Source organism: Entelurus aequoreus, linkage group LG28, assembly GCF_033978785.1.
Source record: "Entelurus aequoreus isolate RoL-2023_Sb linkage group LG28, RoL_Eaeq_v1.1, whole genome shotgun sequence".
NCBI classification, from domain to species: domain Eukaryota; kingdom Metazoa; phylum Chordata; class Actinopteri; order Syngnathiformes; family Syngnathidae; genus Entelurus; species Entelurus aequoreus.
In genome coordinates this window covers 17,741,548-17,757,532 of record NC_084758.1, presented here as the reverse complement: position 1 = coordinate 17,757,532, position 15,985 = coordinate 17,741,548, and the positions used below count along the sequence as shown (strand labels likewise).

The following is a 15,985-nucleotide window of genomic DNA, read 5'->3' as shown; positions in this document are numbered from 1 at the left end:
GTTAAAATAGCTACAATTACAATAACAACATGTGATTTGTCGTTCACTGTTGGCGTTAATGCACTTTTTGTGTCTTTTTACGCATTGAAATCAGAAAGGACGCGCATTAATTTTTTTTACCGACCCTGCCTTGTCCGGGTCAAAACTCCGGTTTACCGTATTTTTCGGACTATAAGTCGCAGTTTTTTTTCATAGTTTGGCCGGGGGTGCGACTTATACTCAGGAGTGACTTATGTGTGAAATGATTAACACATTAGCGTAAAATATCAAATAATGTTATTTAGCTCATTCACGTAAGAGACTAGACGTATAAGATTTCATGGGATTTAGCGATTAGGAGTGACAGATTGTTTGGTAAACGTATAGCATGTTCTATATGTTATAGTTATTTGAATGACTCTTACCATAATATGTTACGTTAACATACCAGGCACGTTCTCAGTTGGTTATTTATGCCTCATATAACGTACACTTATTCAGCCTGTTGTTCACTATTCTTTATTTATTTTAAATTGCCTTTCAAATGTCTATTCTTGGTGTTGGGTTTTATCAAATAAATTTCGCCAAAAAATGCGACTTATACTCCAGTGCGATTTATATATGTTTTTTCCTTCTTCATTATGCATTTTCGGCCGGTGCGACTTATACTCCGGAGTGACTTATAACCCGAAAAATACAGTACAGCTTATTAAATGAAAATAGAGGAAAAAAAATACCGGCAGCGGTAAAGTTTAGACCCATGAAGGAAAGAAGAAAGTGAATGAATGTTTATAACTGAATAAATTGACATATGCATAAAAATGTGTTTTCTTTTGTATTTAAAAAAAAAATTTATTAAGTAAAGTTTATGACAACCTTTTTCCAAAACACAATATAGAGTGTGAAATATAACAGGATAGTGCATACATTTATCTTTTGTTTTCAAAAGGGTTACAAAAAAGTGGGACCCCATATTTATGACCCCATTTTGAAAATTCCTAGCGCAAACAGCGGTCGTTAAATAAAATTTCCCACAGTACTGCTCTCTGTGAACCTTAAAAATATTGTGCGTAAAAAATCGCTACAATTCCAGTAACAATATGCGATTGGTCGTTAAACGACGTCCCCGATGGGACTATTTTGTGCAAAAGAGTCCTATGTCAGTGTTTGTTTACAGTCCTGTAGCATGGAAGAGCTATTTTTCATGAGGTCAAGCCTTCTATTAAATGGCTGAAGGAGTGATGAGGTCATTGGGGAGTGGGCGAATGATGCAGCGAGGGCGGGACATGAGCGGAGTGGAAACACGGTGTTATGATGTAATGACAGCTTTTGCACTAGATGGTGGGATTAAAAGTCTGTCAGGTTTGGTTTGTCCTTTTTATTTATTAAGCTGCTTCATAAATTATCGCACATAAAAGATTTTTTTCAGTAGTTACAAAGAGGATAGCATACATTTATAGCGTCTCGGAAGAAAACAAAAACAAAGGGGGAGGGTTTTTCCCCGTGATTGGTCAGAATTAGGGAGCGAATGAGGGTCAAAGTCCCATTGCTAGCAATCGAAACAACCATGGTTCTTCAAGAGCGCATGCCAGTGAAAATCTTCTCTCCAGTGTGTTCAGTCTTCCTTTTAGTAAAATCTTCTAAAATGAAAAAGAATAAAAATAAAAAAGAAGACAGCACTAAAGCGCTACGAGGGAGCCTCACGACAAAAGTGGCATCTTCTTGGCTCAATTTTCCCTTCAAGTCCCACATGAGCAATTAGTGGAAAAGCTACGAGTCAGCGGTGGAGGTTCCTTCATCGTTTCTCGACCCCGCTTGGTCCAATAAGAGCCAGACTTTAAAAAAACAAAACGGCTAGTGTTCCTGCTTACCATCCAGAAAGATGGCAGCCTATGAGGACACCTGCTGCTGGATGTGCTGCAAGAACTCACAGTAGGACGACCCCGACTCCGACCGATCTTCCACCAGGTGCTGGAAGAAGGTCGCGTTGGCGGAGGCGTCATCCCTAAATATGGAGAAAGACAAAGAATTTTACATTGAATGATTGCGATGTACAGTGAATTCAGATTTCCTTATAAAAAGTAGAGATTTTATTGGTGGTGAGGGGTGCGATGACTGTGTTAAACATCCTGTCCCCTTTTTTTAATGTTTTTGAAATTATACTTTTACTATAATATTTAAAATATAAACATATATAATAATAATAATAATAATAAATATAACTGCAATACTCATATATTTTAATTTATAAGATTCATTCAGTAACATGGGTTTGGAGTTGTGTTGAACATTCCATTAATTTTATAAAATGTGATGAAATGTATAAAAAATGAACGTATTTCCCCAGCGTGCAAAATCTAAAAATTATATACATACATATATATATATATATATTTATATATATAGTAAAAATAATATATATAATATATATATATCGACAATATAATTTTAACGTGTGGGGGTGGGGTGTCTGTGATTGTTTAATGTTTTATACATCATATCATTTTTAATGTTATATATAAATGTGTGTATTTATATATTATAAACATATGCACACACAGTATATATATATATTTATATACGTACACATACTTATATATACACATACACAGTGTATATATATATATATATATATATATATATATATATATATATATATATATACATACATATATTTTTTATATAATTTTTTCCCTTGTAAAATCTAAAAAAATCATTAAAAATAAAAACAAAAATATGTAATACATTGATAAATATAAAGACAATATTTATGAATGTATACGATTTATTCTGTAACATGTTTATAGTTATACAGTATTTTGTATAGTATATATATTTTTTTACAACCTAGCTGTTTGGACAATAATACAGATACAATTTATACATGCACGGATGTATATATATATCTTTATTTTATATTACTTCTTTTACTTGTATATTTTTAATTATATATTTACAAAAAAAACAACACATTTAATATTTTCACAGGATTTGACTTTGCATCTAACTTTGCAATGTAAAAAATAAATAGTAATTTACAAAAATTGTAATTTGTCAGGAATTAAAAAAAAAAAAAAATATCCGTAAAAAATATTTCAATGTGTTTTCCTGGCAAAGTAAAAACCTTTGAATTATTACTAGTTTTTATCTGCACAGAAAGATTGTACTTGGCTCTTTATTTGTGTGTCAGTCCAGCTGTGCACTGGTAACACAACAATGGCACTGAGGAAGGACAAACAATGGATTCTCTGAGGAAGCAGCCGCCCTTGTCGTCAGTCAGGAAGAAAGACGAACTTCCTCTCAAGAGCTTGATTGTAAGAAAAGCTGATGACGTCTTCTGTGGTGTTTTTAACCGACCACGTTTCCATCAAGCACTGAGACCACTTTTTTTTTTTAATTGTCAAAAGTTGTGCGTACATGACTTTACTGTATGAACGACACACGGATTGGGTCTTACTGAGATGCATGTTCACGCTTACTTGAGTACATGCACGATGGAACTGAACGCTCGGTTGTCCTGCAGCCAGTCCAGGAACGCTCTCAGCCTTTCCGACAGCGGCGTTTGCAGCTCAGGAATGCAACTCTGCCAAAAAAAAAAACCCATCACAGTGAAAAACCAAAACAAAACAACAACAAGCTGCAGTTGCACAATGCGGTACACAGAAATGTGGAATGTTTGGTATGTAGGTGGCTCTGGGAAGCATCAGCCCCGCCCCTAAACACGCTGACGGCTGCTGTCCGAACATTCTAGAGGTAAAAAGGCAGCACCAGCAAGTCTCATTTGCTGCATGTTGCTTTTTTTTTTTTTTTTGCACTAGCACAAAATGCAGAGCACTTTCTAGCACTGACCATGTTTGGGGGGATTGACTCGTAGTTGGGGTAGTCCAGAACGTCTCGGATGAACATCTCATTGCAGCATTTGCCGACCCACAGGTAAAACACCTGGATGCATGCGGGGAAAAGACCTCAATTAGTCGCTATACAAATGGAACTGAAGACATGTTTGTTAGCCAGAAAGGGTTGAGGTCATTGAACACATCGCAGTGGAGCTGCAAGGAGGCTGAAACGTACGCTGCCGCAGTCCATGAGGAACGCTCCATCTCGGCTCAGCCTCTCCGCGGACAAGTGGAGCAGAGGAGGTTGCGGGACCAGTGCATCGTTGAGGTGGAGCGCCCCCTGCAGGACAAATGCAGACGTTGCATTTTTTTTTTACTCTGAAGGATCATTTGAGGTTTGGTTGGATCTGGCTCTCGTGCTCGCTCGCCTGGTCAGACATGTTGTCCAGGCGGTAGAGGTCGGGGTGAACCATCCGCATCAGCTGCTGCAGCGGCTGCGTCTTGAACTCGCACATGGCGAAGACGCGCTCGTCCAGGCGCGTGCTCGTCCCCGTTTGAAACGCTTTCTGAGGGAGACAATTGCAGTTTAGAAAAATCGAATCACCATTTAAAGAGGAACTGCACTTTTTGGGGGGAATTTTGCCTATCATTCACAAATCTTACGTAAGACCAGAAGAAGTTTTTTTTTAATGCATTCTAACTAGTACCGTATTTTTCGGAGTATAAGTCGCACCTGCCGAAAATGCATAATAAAGAAGGAAAAAAACAAGTCGCACTGGAGTATAAGTCGCATTTTTGGGGGAAATTTAGTTGATAAAAGCCAACACCAAGAATAGACATTTGAAAGGCAATTTAAAATAAATAAAGAATAGTGAACAACAGGCTGGATAAGTGTAAGTTATATGAGGCATAAATAACCAACTGATAACGTGCCTGGTATGTTAACGTAACATATTATGGTAAGAGTCATTCAAATAACTATAACATATAGAACATGCTATACGTTTACCAAACAATCTGTCACTCCTAATCGCTAAATCCCATGAAATCTTATACGTCTAGTCTTTTACGGGAATGAGCTAAATAATATTATTTGATATTTTACGGTAATGTGTTAACAATTTCACACATAAGTCGCTCCTGAGTATAAGTCGCACCCACGGCCAAACTATGAAAAAAACTGCGACTTATAGTCCAAAAAATACGGTAAATAAAAAAAAGACAAAAGTCTACTTACAATGGAGCCACTCTATTTTGCCTATAAAGCGCTGAAAAAAACATCCAAACACCTCCATCAATGATCATATACCATATTTTTCGGACTATAAGGCGCACTTAAAATCCTTTCATTTTCTCAAAACTCGACAGTGCGCCTTATAACCCAGTGCACATAATGTACGGAATCATTTTGGTTGTGCTTACTGACCTCGAAACTATTTTATTTGGTATATGCTGAAATGATAAATGTGACCAGTATTTGGCAATCACACATAAGAGATACGTGTAGGCTGCAATATGATGGCAATATGACTCAAGTAAACAACACCAACATTTTATATGTTTCATTGAAAATATAGAACATTGCACACAGCGCTCAAAAATCTATCAAAATGTTTTAGTACGACTTTGGTAAGCTATGAAGCCGCACCGCTTGATGGATTGTACTGTGCTTCAACATTCGAGTATTATTATGGTGTGTGTATAAGGTTAATCTGTATTATCTGGCGTTTTGTTTCGCAATATTATGCTAAAGCAACTTTTCTTACCTTCTGGTACCTGCTGATCTGCATTTGGGATCTGCATGAATTGCGCGCCTCCGCCTTTGTAGTCCGTACCAACACCGTAGTCGATAAGCTTCTTCTTTTTCTCTATGTTCTTGTTATGGGACATTCATCCTCCGCTGTTGCCATTTCTAATAAAAAGTAGTATAAAGTTCTTACTTATATCTGTCAGTAAACTCACCATGAAAGTGCTAAAAGATACAGGTGTAGTGAGTTTACATTATTCACCCAAGGAACTTTAGTTATTAGAGAGTTCCGGTCAAACATTTTTTCACGGGACACATTTCCGTTGTTGCTTCCGGATGAGGAGATGCTGCTCTGTTATTGATTGAAGTAAAGTCGGAATGTCATTAAAACAGTTAGCTCCATCTTTTGACACTTCTTCCACTCCCGTCCTTGCACGCTACACCGCTACAACAAAGATGACGGGGAGAAGACGCTGTCGAAAGTGAGCCACGTAAATAAGACCGCCCACAAAACGGCGCAGAATGACATGTAATCCTTGCGATGAAAAAAGGGGGGTGGAATGAAGTGTCTTTTCGGGTCTTTTTCACCATTTCCCGGTCTAAGTTGGCTGTAAAAGTATCGACTTCTCGTTCACGTCCACATCCTTTTAGTATCAAGGTGAGAGACATGATTTATGATCTAGATGTAACTTTCATAGGCCCAGAGGTGATGCAGCAGCTCACCAGCTGATGATGTCAATACAGCAGCAGAAGGAAGTTACCGCTTTCTGATCAATGTGCCACTAAAGATTAAGATTAAAGTACCAATGATTGTCACACACACTAGATGTGGTGAAATTTGTCCTCTGCATTTGTCCCATCCCCTTGGGGAGCAGTGGGCAGCAGCGGCGCCGCGCCCGGGAATCATTTTGGTGATTTAACCCCCAACTCCAACCCTTTGTTGCTGAGTGCCAAGCAGGGAGGTTATGGGTCCCATTTTTATAGTCTTTGGTATGACTCGGCTGGGATTTGAACTCCAACCTACCGATCTCAGGGCGGACACTCTAACCACTACGCCACTGAAATGTAGGTTATTACTAGAGATGTCCGATAATATCGGACTGCCGATATTATCGGCCGATAAATGCTTTAAAATGTAATATCGGAAATTATCGGTATCGGTTTCAAAAAGTAAAATGTATGACTTTTTAAAACGCTGCTGTACGGAGTGGTACACGGACGTAGGGAGAAGTACAGAGCAGTTGCGTCTCCCAGTCATACTTGCCAACACTCCCGATTTTCCCGGGAGACTCCCGAATTTCAGTGCCCTCCCGAAAATCTCCCGGGGCAACCATTCTCCCGATTTCCACCCAGACAACAATATTGGGGGCGTGCCTTAAAAGCACCTCCTTTGCATGCCAGCCCGGTCACATAATACCTACAAATTTTTACACACACAAGTGAATGCAAATCATACTTAGTCAACAGCCATACAGGTCACACTGAGGGTGGCCGTATAAACAACTTTAACACTGTTACAAATATGCGCCACACTGTGAACCCACACCAAACAAGAATGACAAACACATTTCGGGAGAACATCCGCACCGTAACACAACATAAACACAACAGAACAAATACCCAGAACCCCTTGCAGCACTAACTCTTCCGGGACGCTACAATATACACCCCCCGCTACCCCCTACCTCAACCTCCTCATGCTCTCTCAGGGAGAGCATGTCCCAAATTCCAAGCTGCTGTTTTGAGGCATGTTAAAAAAAGAATGCACTTTGTGACTTCAATAATAAATATGGCAGTGCCATGTTGGCACTTTTTTCCATAACTTGAATTGATTTATTTTGGAAAACCTTGTTACATTGTTTAATGCATCCAGCGGGGCATCACAACAAAATTAGGCATAATAATGTGTTAATTCCACGACTGTATATATCGGTATCGGTTGATATCAGAATTGGTAATTAAGAGTTGGACAATATCGGAATATCGGCAAAAAAGCCATTATCGGACATCTCTAGTTATTACCCATTATAGTCGCTAATACTTGGTTAATATTCAGGTCAGGAAATGTAAACAGAGTATTGTTGGTTATTTATTGGGTTTTATGGTCTCATTAAACTTTTATTTACGAGTTAGAATGCATAAAAAAGACATGTGTTCCTGTCCCTCATAAGGATTGTGAATTGTAGGCAACATTCCAGAAAAAGTGCAGTTCTCTTTAAGGCGGATTGTATGACGTATGAAAGGTAGGCGCGCACCTGTTTGAGCAGAGACAGGATGTAGAGAGGGAAAAGGCGCATGACGGCGGGCACCACCAGGCCGGACTGCTGCAGGTTGGACACGTTGCTCTTGTAGGCGCTCACAAAGTCCACCGCCGCGTTCAACAGGGCGTCACGGGCGTCCGAAAGGCTGGATGATATGGAGCGGTCGATTGCTGCGATATAAACAGAATAGAGATGACACCTCGCCACAAGGACTTTGGAGCTCACTTTGAAAGGCAAATGTTGGTGGCTCACCCATGTTGGCGAGCAGACAAGTAATGGCCTGGACGTCGGCACCAGCATACACGTCACTCAGCTGGTTGACCACAGGCAGACAAAGGGTGTGGACGCGGATACGCCTCTTTCCTGTGGCATTAGACAGGCAGAGGCGACCTTTAATGTCCTCTATTTTGCAAAAATGACCTACTATGTGTCCCTAGGATCAATAACGTGACAATCTATCTCCTCCCTCACTAGGGATGATACTCGAAACCGGTTTTCCCGGTTGTTCGATAAGAAAATAACCGAGTCCTCGGACTCGAATCCCTTTTTGAGAACCGGTACCCGTTATCGAGACCACTATAGTAAAGAAAAGAGTTGGTTCTTTATTCGAATCCCTCGGAACGAATCCCGTCCCGACCAGAAATGCTCCGTGTGACATCACGATAAATCAGTCACGTAGCTCAGTCATTAGGCGCAGATAGCGAAAGCAGGAAAACAATGGACGGGAAAAAGCGCTCCAAGGTGTAATAAAGTTCAAAACAAAAGGTATAATCCAATGAATAACTTTACTGAGAGATTTGAGCAGGGTACAAACTCATGAAGAACACTTTTACGACCCACCGGAAACATAGCAACCAGGCTAGCAACGCACCTCCTTTACGGCAGCTGGCGCAACGTTCTTAAAGCAACCGCAGCACACACATATATATACAACACATCTCCCTTTTTTAACTTTTGTTTTTCACACTGTATATGTGTTGTCTGTCTAATTATAAATAATGCAGACGAGGCGTGTTGGCTGAGTTCTTGACGTTTACTTTCACGGGTGACGACATGCAACACTTTTCGGGGCTACCGCACATGCTCGTCACTCCTGTTGCATGATGGGTAGTGTAGTTGTTATATTCCCTAGCTCATAACATCTTTCCCCCTATAAAAAAATAATGTTAACTCAATAAAGTGTATTTCTTTTTTTAGCTTTAACTTTTCATTTTTTAGCATTGCAACCACATTTGCAAACAACTTTTCTCTTCATAGAATTTTCTTTCTTTCTTTAAAGTGCAAAAATGTCAAAGCATCATAAACAGTTATGTCAAATAGCGGCAGAATTGCACTTTTTGTAGAACTGTATTATTTCCAGTGTTGTGCCCAAGGGACTGATTTTATTTAACACTATATTATTATTTATACACCTATAGTGATCACAGAGACAGGTTGTTTTTGTGTTACTGTATATATTTGTTTTTCTGAAAAATCCCACTTAATATTCTTTGGGTAACAACAGTCAATGTTTATTTTTTTTTTATTTTTTTTTTTAGGGGGGTAACAGTCAATATTTATTTATTTATTAGATTAAATTGTTTTCTTATATAATAAAAGTTAGCTTTTGTTAAACCAAATATTGTGTGTTTTTTTCCATATACAACAACCTATCTGGACTCGATAAGAGAATCGATAAGGAATCGGTTCGATAAGAGGATTCGATAATAGACTCGAACTCGATAATTTCTTATCAAACATCATCCCTATCCCTCACTGGTTTGTTACACTTTGAGAGAAGAGGCTTTCAAACATTTGTTTTGAAGTAACGGCTTTTCATGAATGAACACAATCTAAAATGTTGTTTATTTCTTTGGTCAGTGTTTAATGAAATAAACAAAAACAATTCTACATCCATAAATTGACAATTCTACAGATTGAAAGGGTTTAGGCTGAACTTAACACTTATTTCGCCTAACCTTAATAACAAACTCAAATGGAATATGTAGTAAGACCTAGAGCTGGGCCAATTAAACAACATCAATATACAGTACAGGCCAAACATTGGGACACACCTTCTCCTCATTCAATGCGTTGTCTTTATTTTCATGACTATTTACATTGTAGATTGTCACTGAAGGCATCAAAACTATGAATGAACACATGTGGAGTTATGTACTTAACAAAAAAAGGTGAAATAACTGAAAACATGTTTTATATTCTAGTTTCTTCAAAATAGCCACCCTTTGCGCTGATTACTTTTTTGCACACTTTTGGCATTCTCTTGATGAGCTTCAAAAGGTAGTCACCTGAAATGGTTTTCACTTCACAGGTGTGCTTGAAGCTCATCGAGAGAATGCCAGGAGTGTGCAAAGCAGTAATCAGGGCAAAGGGTGGCTATTTTGGAGAAACTAGAATATAAAACATGTTTTCAGTTATTTCACCTTTTTTTTGTTAAGTACATAACTCCACATGTGTTCATTCATAGTTTTGATGCCTTCAGTGACAATCTACAATGTAAATAGTCATGAAAATAAAGAAAACTCATCGATTTATGACAAAGTGTGTCCAAACTTTTGGCCTGTACTGTATATGGTGTTATAAAATGCGTTCAATAAATATATATTTTCTTGGTCGGGAAGAAACCGAAAAGAATGAACGTTGGTCGGTTGCATGAACAAAGGCACTCGCGGTTTTGGTCAGTGTTGCAAACTCCTCAGCAAGGATAGTAGCTATTGGCTTGATTGATTGATTGAGACTTTTATTAGTAGATTGCACAGTACAGTACATATACCGTACAATTGACCACTAAATGGTAACACCCCAATAAGTTTTTCAACTTGTTTAAGTCGGGGTCCACGTTAATCAATTCATGGTAATGGCTGTCCTAAAAGTCGCTAGATAACGTCATTTGGTCTGTGCATGACTGCAAGCTAATCAATGCTAACATGCTATTTAGGCTAGCTGTATGTACATATTGCATCATAATGCCCTTATTTGTAGGTATATTTGAGCTCATTTAATATCCTTTACTTTTATCCTCTTTGTATATTATTTAGTTTTGCATGTCTCATGACACATTATCTGTCTGTAACATTGGCTGCAATTCAGATAGTTGTTTGTGTGCCATGTTGTTCCAGACTACAGCAAACATTACCTAGCTTGCCAAAGATTGTAATAATATTGTAAATAATTGTAATCTATACCTTTGACCAATCTAAGCCAGTCATTTCCAGGAGTTCTCACCATCTGAGAAGCTTCTAATTTACAAATGGTTTCTAATGTAAAAATGTGTAGAATATTACATTTCAACATTTCTGTCAACGAAGATTTGCTTTAGCCTGCGACACATAGTCATTTTGATAGTAGGCTATTATAGCTAATATAGACACTTACGTCATGTGTTGCTTTCATTATAAGACTTATATACGGCTTTTCATTTTTTGCGGCTCCAGACAGATTAGTTTTTTGCATTTTTGGTCCAATATGGCTCTTGCAACGTTTTTGGTTGCCGACCCCTGATATAGACCGATATAACAAACTTACATTGTGATACAGTTTTCAGCCCTATCGACCAGCCCTAGTAAGACCTTACATTATAACGCCTTTGATTCTGACTTCGCAAAATGAAGGGCAGCTTTGTTTAAAAATAGCATTAAAAAAGAAGCTTCATTTCATATAAATAAAGCCTGTATTTCTTCCAACTAACGTACTAGCTGTAAGATTGATCACTTAGTTTTTCATGATTTTGCTGTTAACATGTGAGTGTAATATTAGCACTTTAGCTCACATACTTTTGCTAGTGTTGCATTCGTATCCTCATAATGGCTACGCTCACATTGCACCGTTGAATGTCCTAACAGCAATTTCAATAGGGCCCTTCCGGTGCTCTGCATCACCCCGGGACTCACCTTTACAGGAGGTGTAGAGGAGCGCTGCCTGGAAGCACGCCAGAGAAGAGTCCGCCAGAGAGTCGTCGATTGACATTTGGACAGCGAAGGCCGAGTCCGGGTTTACGTTAGCAAGGGACAGCAGGTCGGTGGAGCGTACAAAGAAGTTACCGTGGAAGGTATGGATGGATAAACCTACGGGGACGACGAAAGTCAGCTATTTAAAAGCGGCACAGACTATATTACCACACTATATTTAGGGAGGGAGGGCAAACCTTTAGTGCATCGTATTCTCATTACTGCCTCGAAGCCCATCTTCCTGGCGAGGTAGCGCTCCAGATCCTTCTGGAACTTCTCCAGCTGAGCTGGATTGTGGATGTGATGGAAGGAGGGGTAGTAGAAGATGCTGCCGGCAGAGTATTTGGATATACAAGCTGGAATGCAAAGCGAGGGACACATTTAAAGGGGTCATATCATGATTTTTTTCGACATTTTAAACCCTTCATTGTGGTCTACATAACATGTAATGGTGGTTCTTTGGTGAAAAATGTGTAAAAATATTTTTACAGACCTATTTTCAAGCCATTTTCCTTCTCCCTTTAAAAACGGTTTGTTTTGAGCGACGGACTTGGAATTGCAAATGAACCCCTCCTCACCACGCTCAGTAAGCATTCGCACCCGCCCGGCGGAAATGTTTTTTTTTTTTTTTAGCTTTTTTGATTTAATCCTGCACTTTGGACAAGTCAACTATTTTAAGGGACTTTCACCACAACACAACATCCCAGATAATATAGACTCAGACAAACTTGGTACCGTATTTTTCGGACCCTAGGGCGCACCGGATTATAAGGCGCACTGTCAAAGAGCGGGTTTATTTTAATACAAAAGGCAGATTGTAAGGCGCATTAGAGGAGTAATTTTATTTTAATTTATTTCTACATTTAAAACACTTCCTTATGGTCTAATGTGGTTCTTTGGTCAAAATGTTGCATAGGTTATGTTTTACAGACCATCTTCAAGTCACTTTCTGACCCTCGCTTCAGGATGTGCTGTTTTGTGGGCGGTCTTATTTACGTGGCTCCACTTTGAAAGCGTCTTCTCCCCGCCATCTTTGTTGTAGCGGTGTAGCGTGCAAGGACGGGAGTGGAAGAAGTGTCAATAGATGGTGTAACGGCTACTCTCGCGTTCCAAAAGTTCGAAAAAATAAAAATAAAGTAATGCAGAGTAGTCTTGAGGAGGAGGTGTTTGACTCACTAAATTCCTTAATAAGCACTCACGGAGATATTTCTAAATTCAAAATGATCATAATTCATTTTCACAAACAAAAAATATTCTCCGTGGTTGACTTCAACATAATCAAAATAACTTATTTAGCGTGGCTTCAAAATAACTTGTCTTAGCGGTAAACAAACTGTTTCACTCCTCACTCCTTCAACATGATAGCCAGACAAAGGGCACCCAGCTGTCCTGTCTTCTTAATTATAGGAGGAGGAAGTGGCTCACCAGTAGGAGCGTGAGCAGCTGAAAACAATTAGTCAATCACAATGAAATCTAAAACATCCAATAATTCATTAACATCATTCTTGACATTATTTGATTTCATTGTCAAACAATTAATAAATAAATAATATAGATAGGCTCCAACTGGCTCCAACAGATGGAGCTAACGGTTTTAATGACATTCAGACTTTGCTTCAATCAATAACAAAGCAACATCTCCTCATCCGGAAACAACAACAACCGGTCGGACGTTTTTTCACGGGAAACATTTCCGGATGAGGAGATGCTGCTCCGTTATTGATTGAAGTAAAGTCTGAATGTCATTAAAACAGTTAGCGCCATCTTTTGACACTTCTTCCACCCCCGTCCTTGCACGCTACACCGCTACAACAAAGATGACGGGGAGAAGACGCTGTCGAAGGTGAGCCACGTAAATAAGTCCGCCCACAAAACGGCACATCCGGAAGCGACTGTCAGAAAGCGGCTTCAAGATGATCTGTAAAACATCATCTATGCAACAGTTTGACCAAAGAACCACCATTACATGTTATGTAGACCACAAGGAAGTCTTTTACATTTAGAAAAAAATTAATAAATAATATGACTCCTTTAATGCGCCCTATAATACGGTGCGCCTTTTATATGAAAAAAGATCAAAAATACACCATTCATCAACAGTGCGCCTTATAATCCGGTGCGCCCTATGGTCTGGAAAATACGGTATAATAATTATTGATTTCAGATGCAAATCCCAAATACACATAAGCGGGTACCAATAAGTTAAAAAAGTTGGTTTTTGCGTAACAGGACTCCCTTTAGGACACTGTGAGAGAAGCAAGTGGTGAAAGGTGGGACTCTTACCCAGCGAGGCGAGGTCGGAGTACTGAGAGCTGAGAAGGAAAAGATCAACCCCGATTTGCTGCCCCGAGCAGTCCAGTGCAAATTTCTTATAGAAGTCTGTGGCAGGGCCAAGGTGCTGCACTCCCTGCCAGCATACACAACAAACGCATGGAAAAAATACTTACAAACAATACGTAGAGATTTCCTATTTTCCCTACCTTGGCTTTGGACCGCTGACTGCGGTCCTCTCTGGACTGCAGCGAACCGGCGCCCAGCGTGGGCAGCTGTGTCTGGAACACGCTGACACGCCCCCCAGTGGACGACATGAGTTTGTAGGCGGCCTGTAAGGCGGGGCCGAGCGCGCTGTGCATCTCCTTGCTCTGGCTGAACATGGAGGGCAGGGAGGTCAGCAGGTCCTTTACTAGCTGCGCCCGCCGAGCACACAAAAATACAATTTATTCTCATGTAAACAGGGACAGATTATGCAAAAAAAAAAATCTAAAAAAAAGTCTACCTCTTCACTCTCTTTCCAGTTCACCATTAGACTGTCATGAGATGGTATGAAGACATCTGGAAGGAAAAAAAAAGAAGTGAGCGACAGTCACTTGAAGATGATGTCTGGGGTTCATACCGTCTATATCTGTCACCACCAGCATCTGCGGCTGCGACAGCCCCTCCTGGAGGTTGTAGAAGTGCACGGTGCTATCAAACGTGAGGAAGCCCAACTTGGTGCGGGAGTCTCCGGGCAACCTGGGGAACATCAACTTTCGTAATCAAACCTCTGTTCTCTCTTTTTGGGCGGAAGGTCTTCCCGACACTCACTTATCCAGGTTCTCCAGGAGCGAGTCGCAGAAATACTTCAGGTAGCCTGACTCCACGGCGTTGTGGGAGACGTCCATCACGAACAGGTAGACGGCCGGCTGAGGGGGCCGCAACTGAACTTGCAAAGATGCATGTTAATTAGTGGAACTGTGATATGTGGCCACCACTCTCCAATGCAGAACATCTAATGCTAACACCACCGCTTCAACTAAAATGAATTAATTTCCTGTGGGAAGTGTCCAATATAACAACTATTTCATCATGATTCCAGGCCTCGTATTTTAACTTTTTAAGGTCAAGGCAAGTGTTGCCTTAAAGGAGGGCCCCTATTTTAGGGCACCAAGGCAAAGTAGAAGGGCACCAAGACAAACATTATTTTCATTCGAGGTATATATATTTTGAAAGATGGCACCTGATGGCCATAAGAGGTAACTGCACTTTTTGTCCATATAGATAAAAATAGTGTTCATGTATGAGATCTAGGGCTGCCAATTATGGCCAAAGTAATAATTAAGATTATTGATATCAATATTAAAATTAATGATTACTGATTATTAGTTAAAGCAGTGTTGGGGTGTAAACGTAGTACCATCATGTTATTTGTAATGTCTAATAAAAAGGCTATAGATAAACGTTATCCATATATTCAAAGAAAATATTCAGGGTTTTTTTATTCTTTAACTTGTCAGCTTTTTGTCATTTCATGATGCTTTTATATCTATTTTTACATTTTGATAGAGGGAGTTTTGTTTTTTAAATATATTTTTTTAAGTCATGTACATTTATATGTATCGTATTTTTCGGAGTATAAGTCGCTCCGGCCGAAAATGCATAATAAAGAAGGGAAAAAACATATTTAAGTCGCACTGGAGTATAAGTCGCATTTTTTGGGGAAATTTATTTGATAAAACCCAACACCAAAAATAGACATTTGAAAGGCAATTTAAAATAAATAAAGAATAGTGAACAACAGGCTGAATAAGTGTACGTTATATGACTCATAAATAACCAACTGAGAACGTGCCTGGTATGTTAACGTAACATATTATGGTAAGAGTCATTCAAATAACTATAACATATAGAACATGCTATAAGTTTACCAAACAATCTGTCACTCCTAATCGCTAAATC

General features: G+C 39.3%; 1 protein-coding gene and 1 long non-coding RNA gene across 6 annotated transcripts in view; one reads left to right on the top strand and one right to left on the bottom strand.

Annotated features, from left to right (window-relative positions):
- Positions 1–1,208: 1,208 nt before the first annotated feature.
- The window catches only part of sec24b (SEC24 homolog B, COPII coat complex component), a 125,872-nt gene continuing 111,095 nt past the window's right edge, over positions 1,209–15,985 (bottom strand). For 2 of the 5 annotated variants that reach the window (XM_062040042.1, XM_062040040.1), the window contains exons 11-24: positions 14,855–14,967; positions 14,664–14,782; positions 14,547–14,602; positions 14,251–14,457; positions 14,054–14,177; positions 11,968–12,126; positions 11,714–11,887; positions 8,076–8,186; positions 7,818–7,993; positions 4,244–4,381; positions 4,051–4,155; positions 3,829–3,921; positions 3,459–3,562; positions 1,209–1,984 (exon numbers count right to left, since the gene is read on the bottom strand). In XM_062040042.1, coding sequence (XP_061896026.1) covers positions 1,870–1,984; positions 3,459–3,562; positions 3,829–3,921; positions 4,051–4,155; positions 4,244–4,381; positions 7,818–7,993; positions 8,076–8,186; positions 11,714–11,887; positions 11,968–12,126; positions 14,054–14,177; positions 14,251–14,457; positions 14,547–14,602; positions 14,664–14,782; positions 14,855–14,967 — 1,794 coding nt within the window. In that variant the 3' untranslated portion in view covers positions 1,209–1,869. The remainder of the gene's footprint in view (positions 1,985–3,458; positions 3,563–3,828; positions 3,922–4,050; positions 4,156–4,243; positions 4,382–7,817; positions 7,994–8,075; positions 8,187–11,713; positions 11,888–11,967; positions 12,127–14,053; positions 14,178–14,250; positions 14,458–14,546; positions 14,603–14,663; positions 14,783–14,854; positions 14,968–15,985) is intronic. The other 3 variants (XM_062040043.1, XM_062040041.1, XM_062040039.1) reach the window with 2 other exon arrangements.
- Positions 4,454–15,260, top strand: LOC133645185 (uncharacterized). Its single transcript, XR_009824923.1, has 3 exons — positions 4,454–4,478; positions 14,566–14,743; positions 14,838–15,260. It is a non-coding gene; the product is annotated as an uncharacterized LOC133645185 (long non-coding RNA).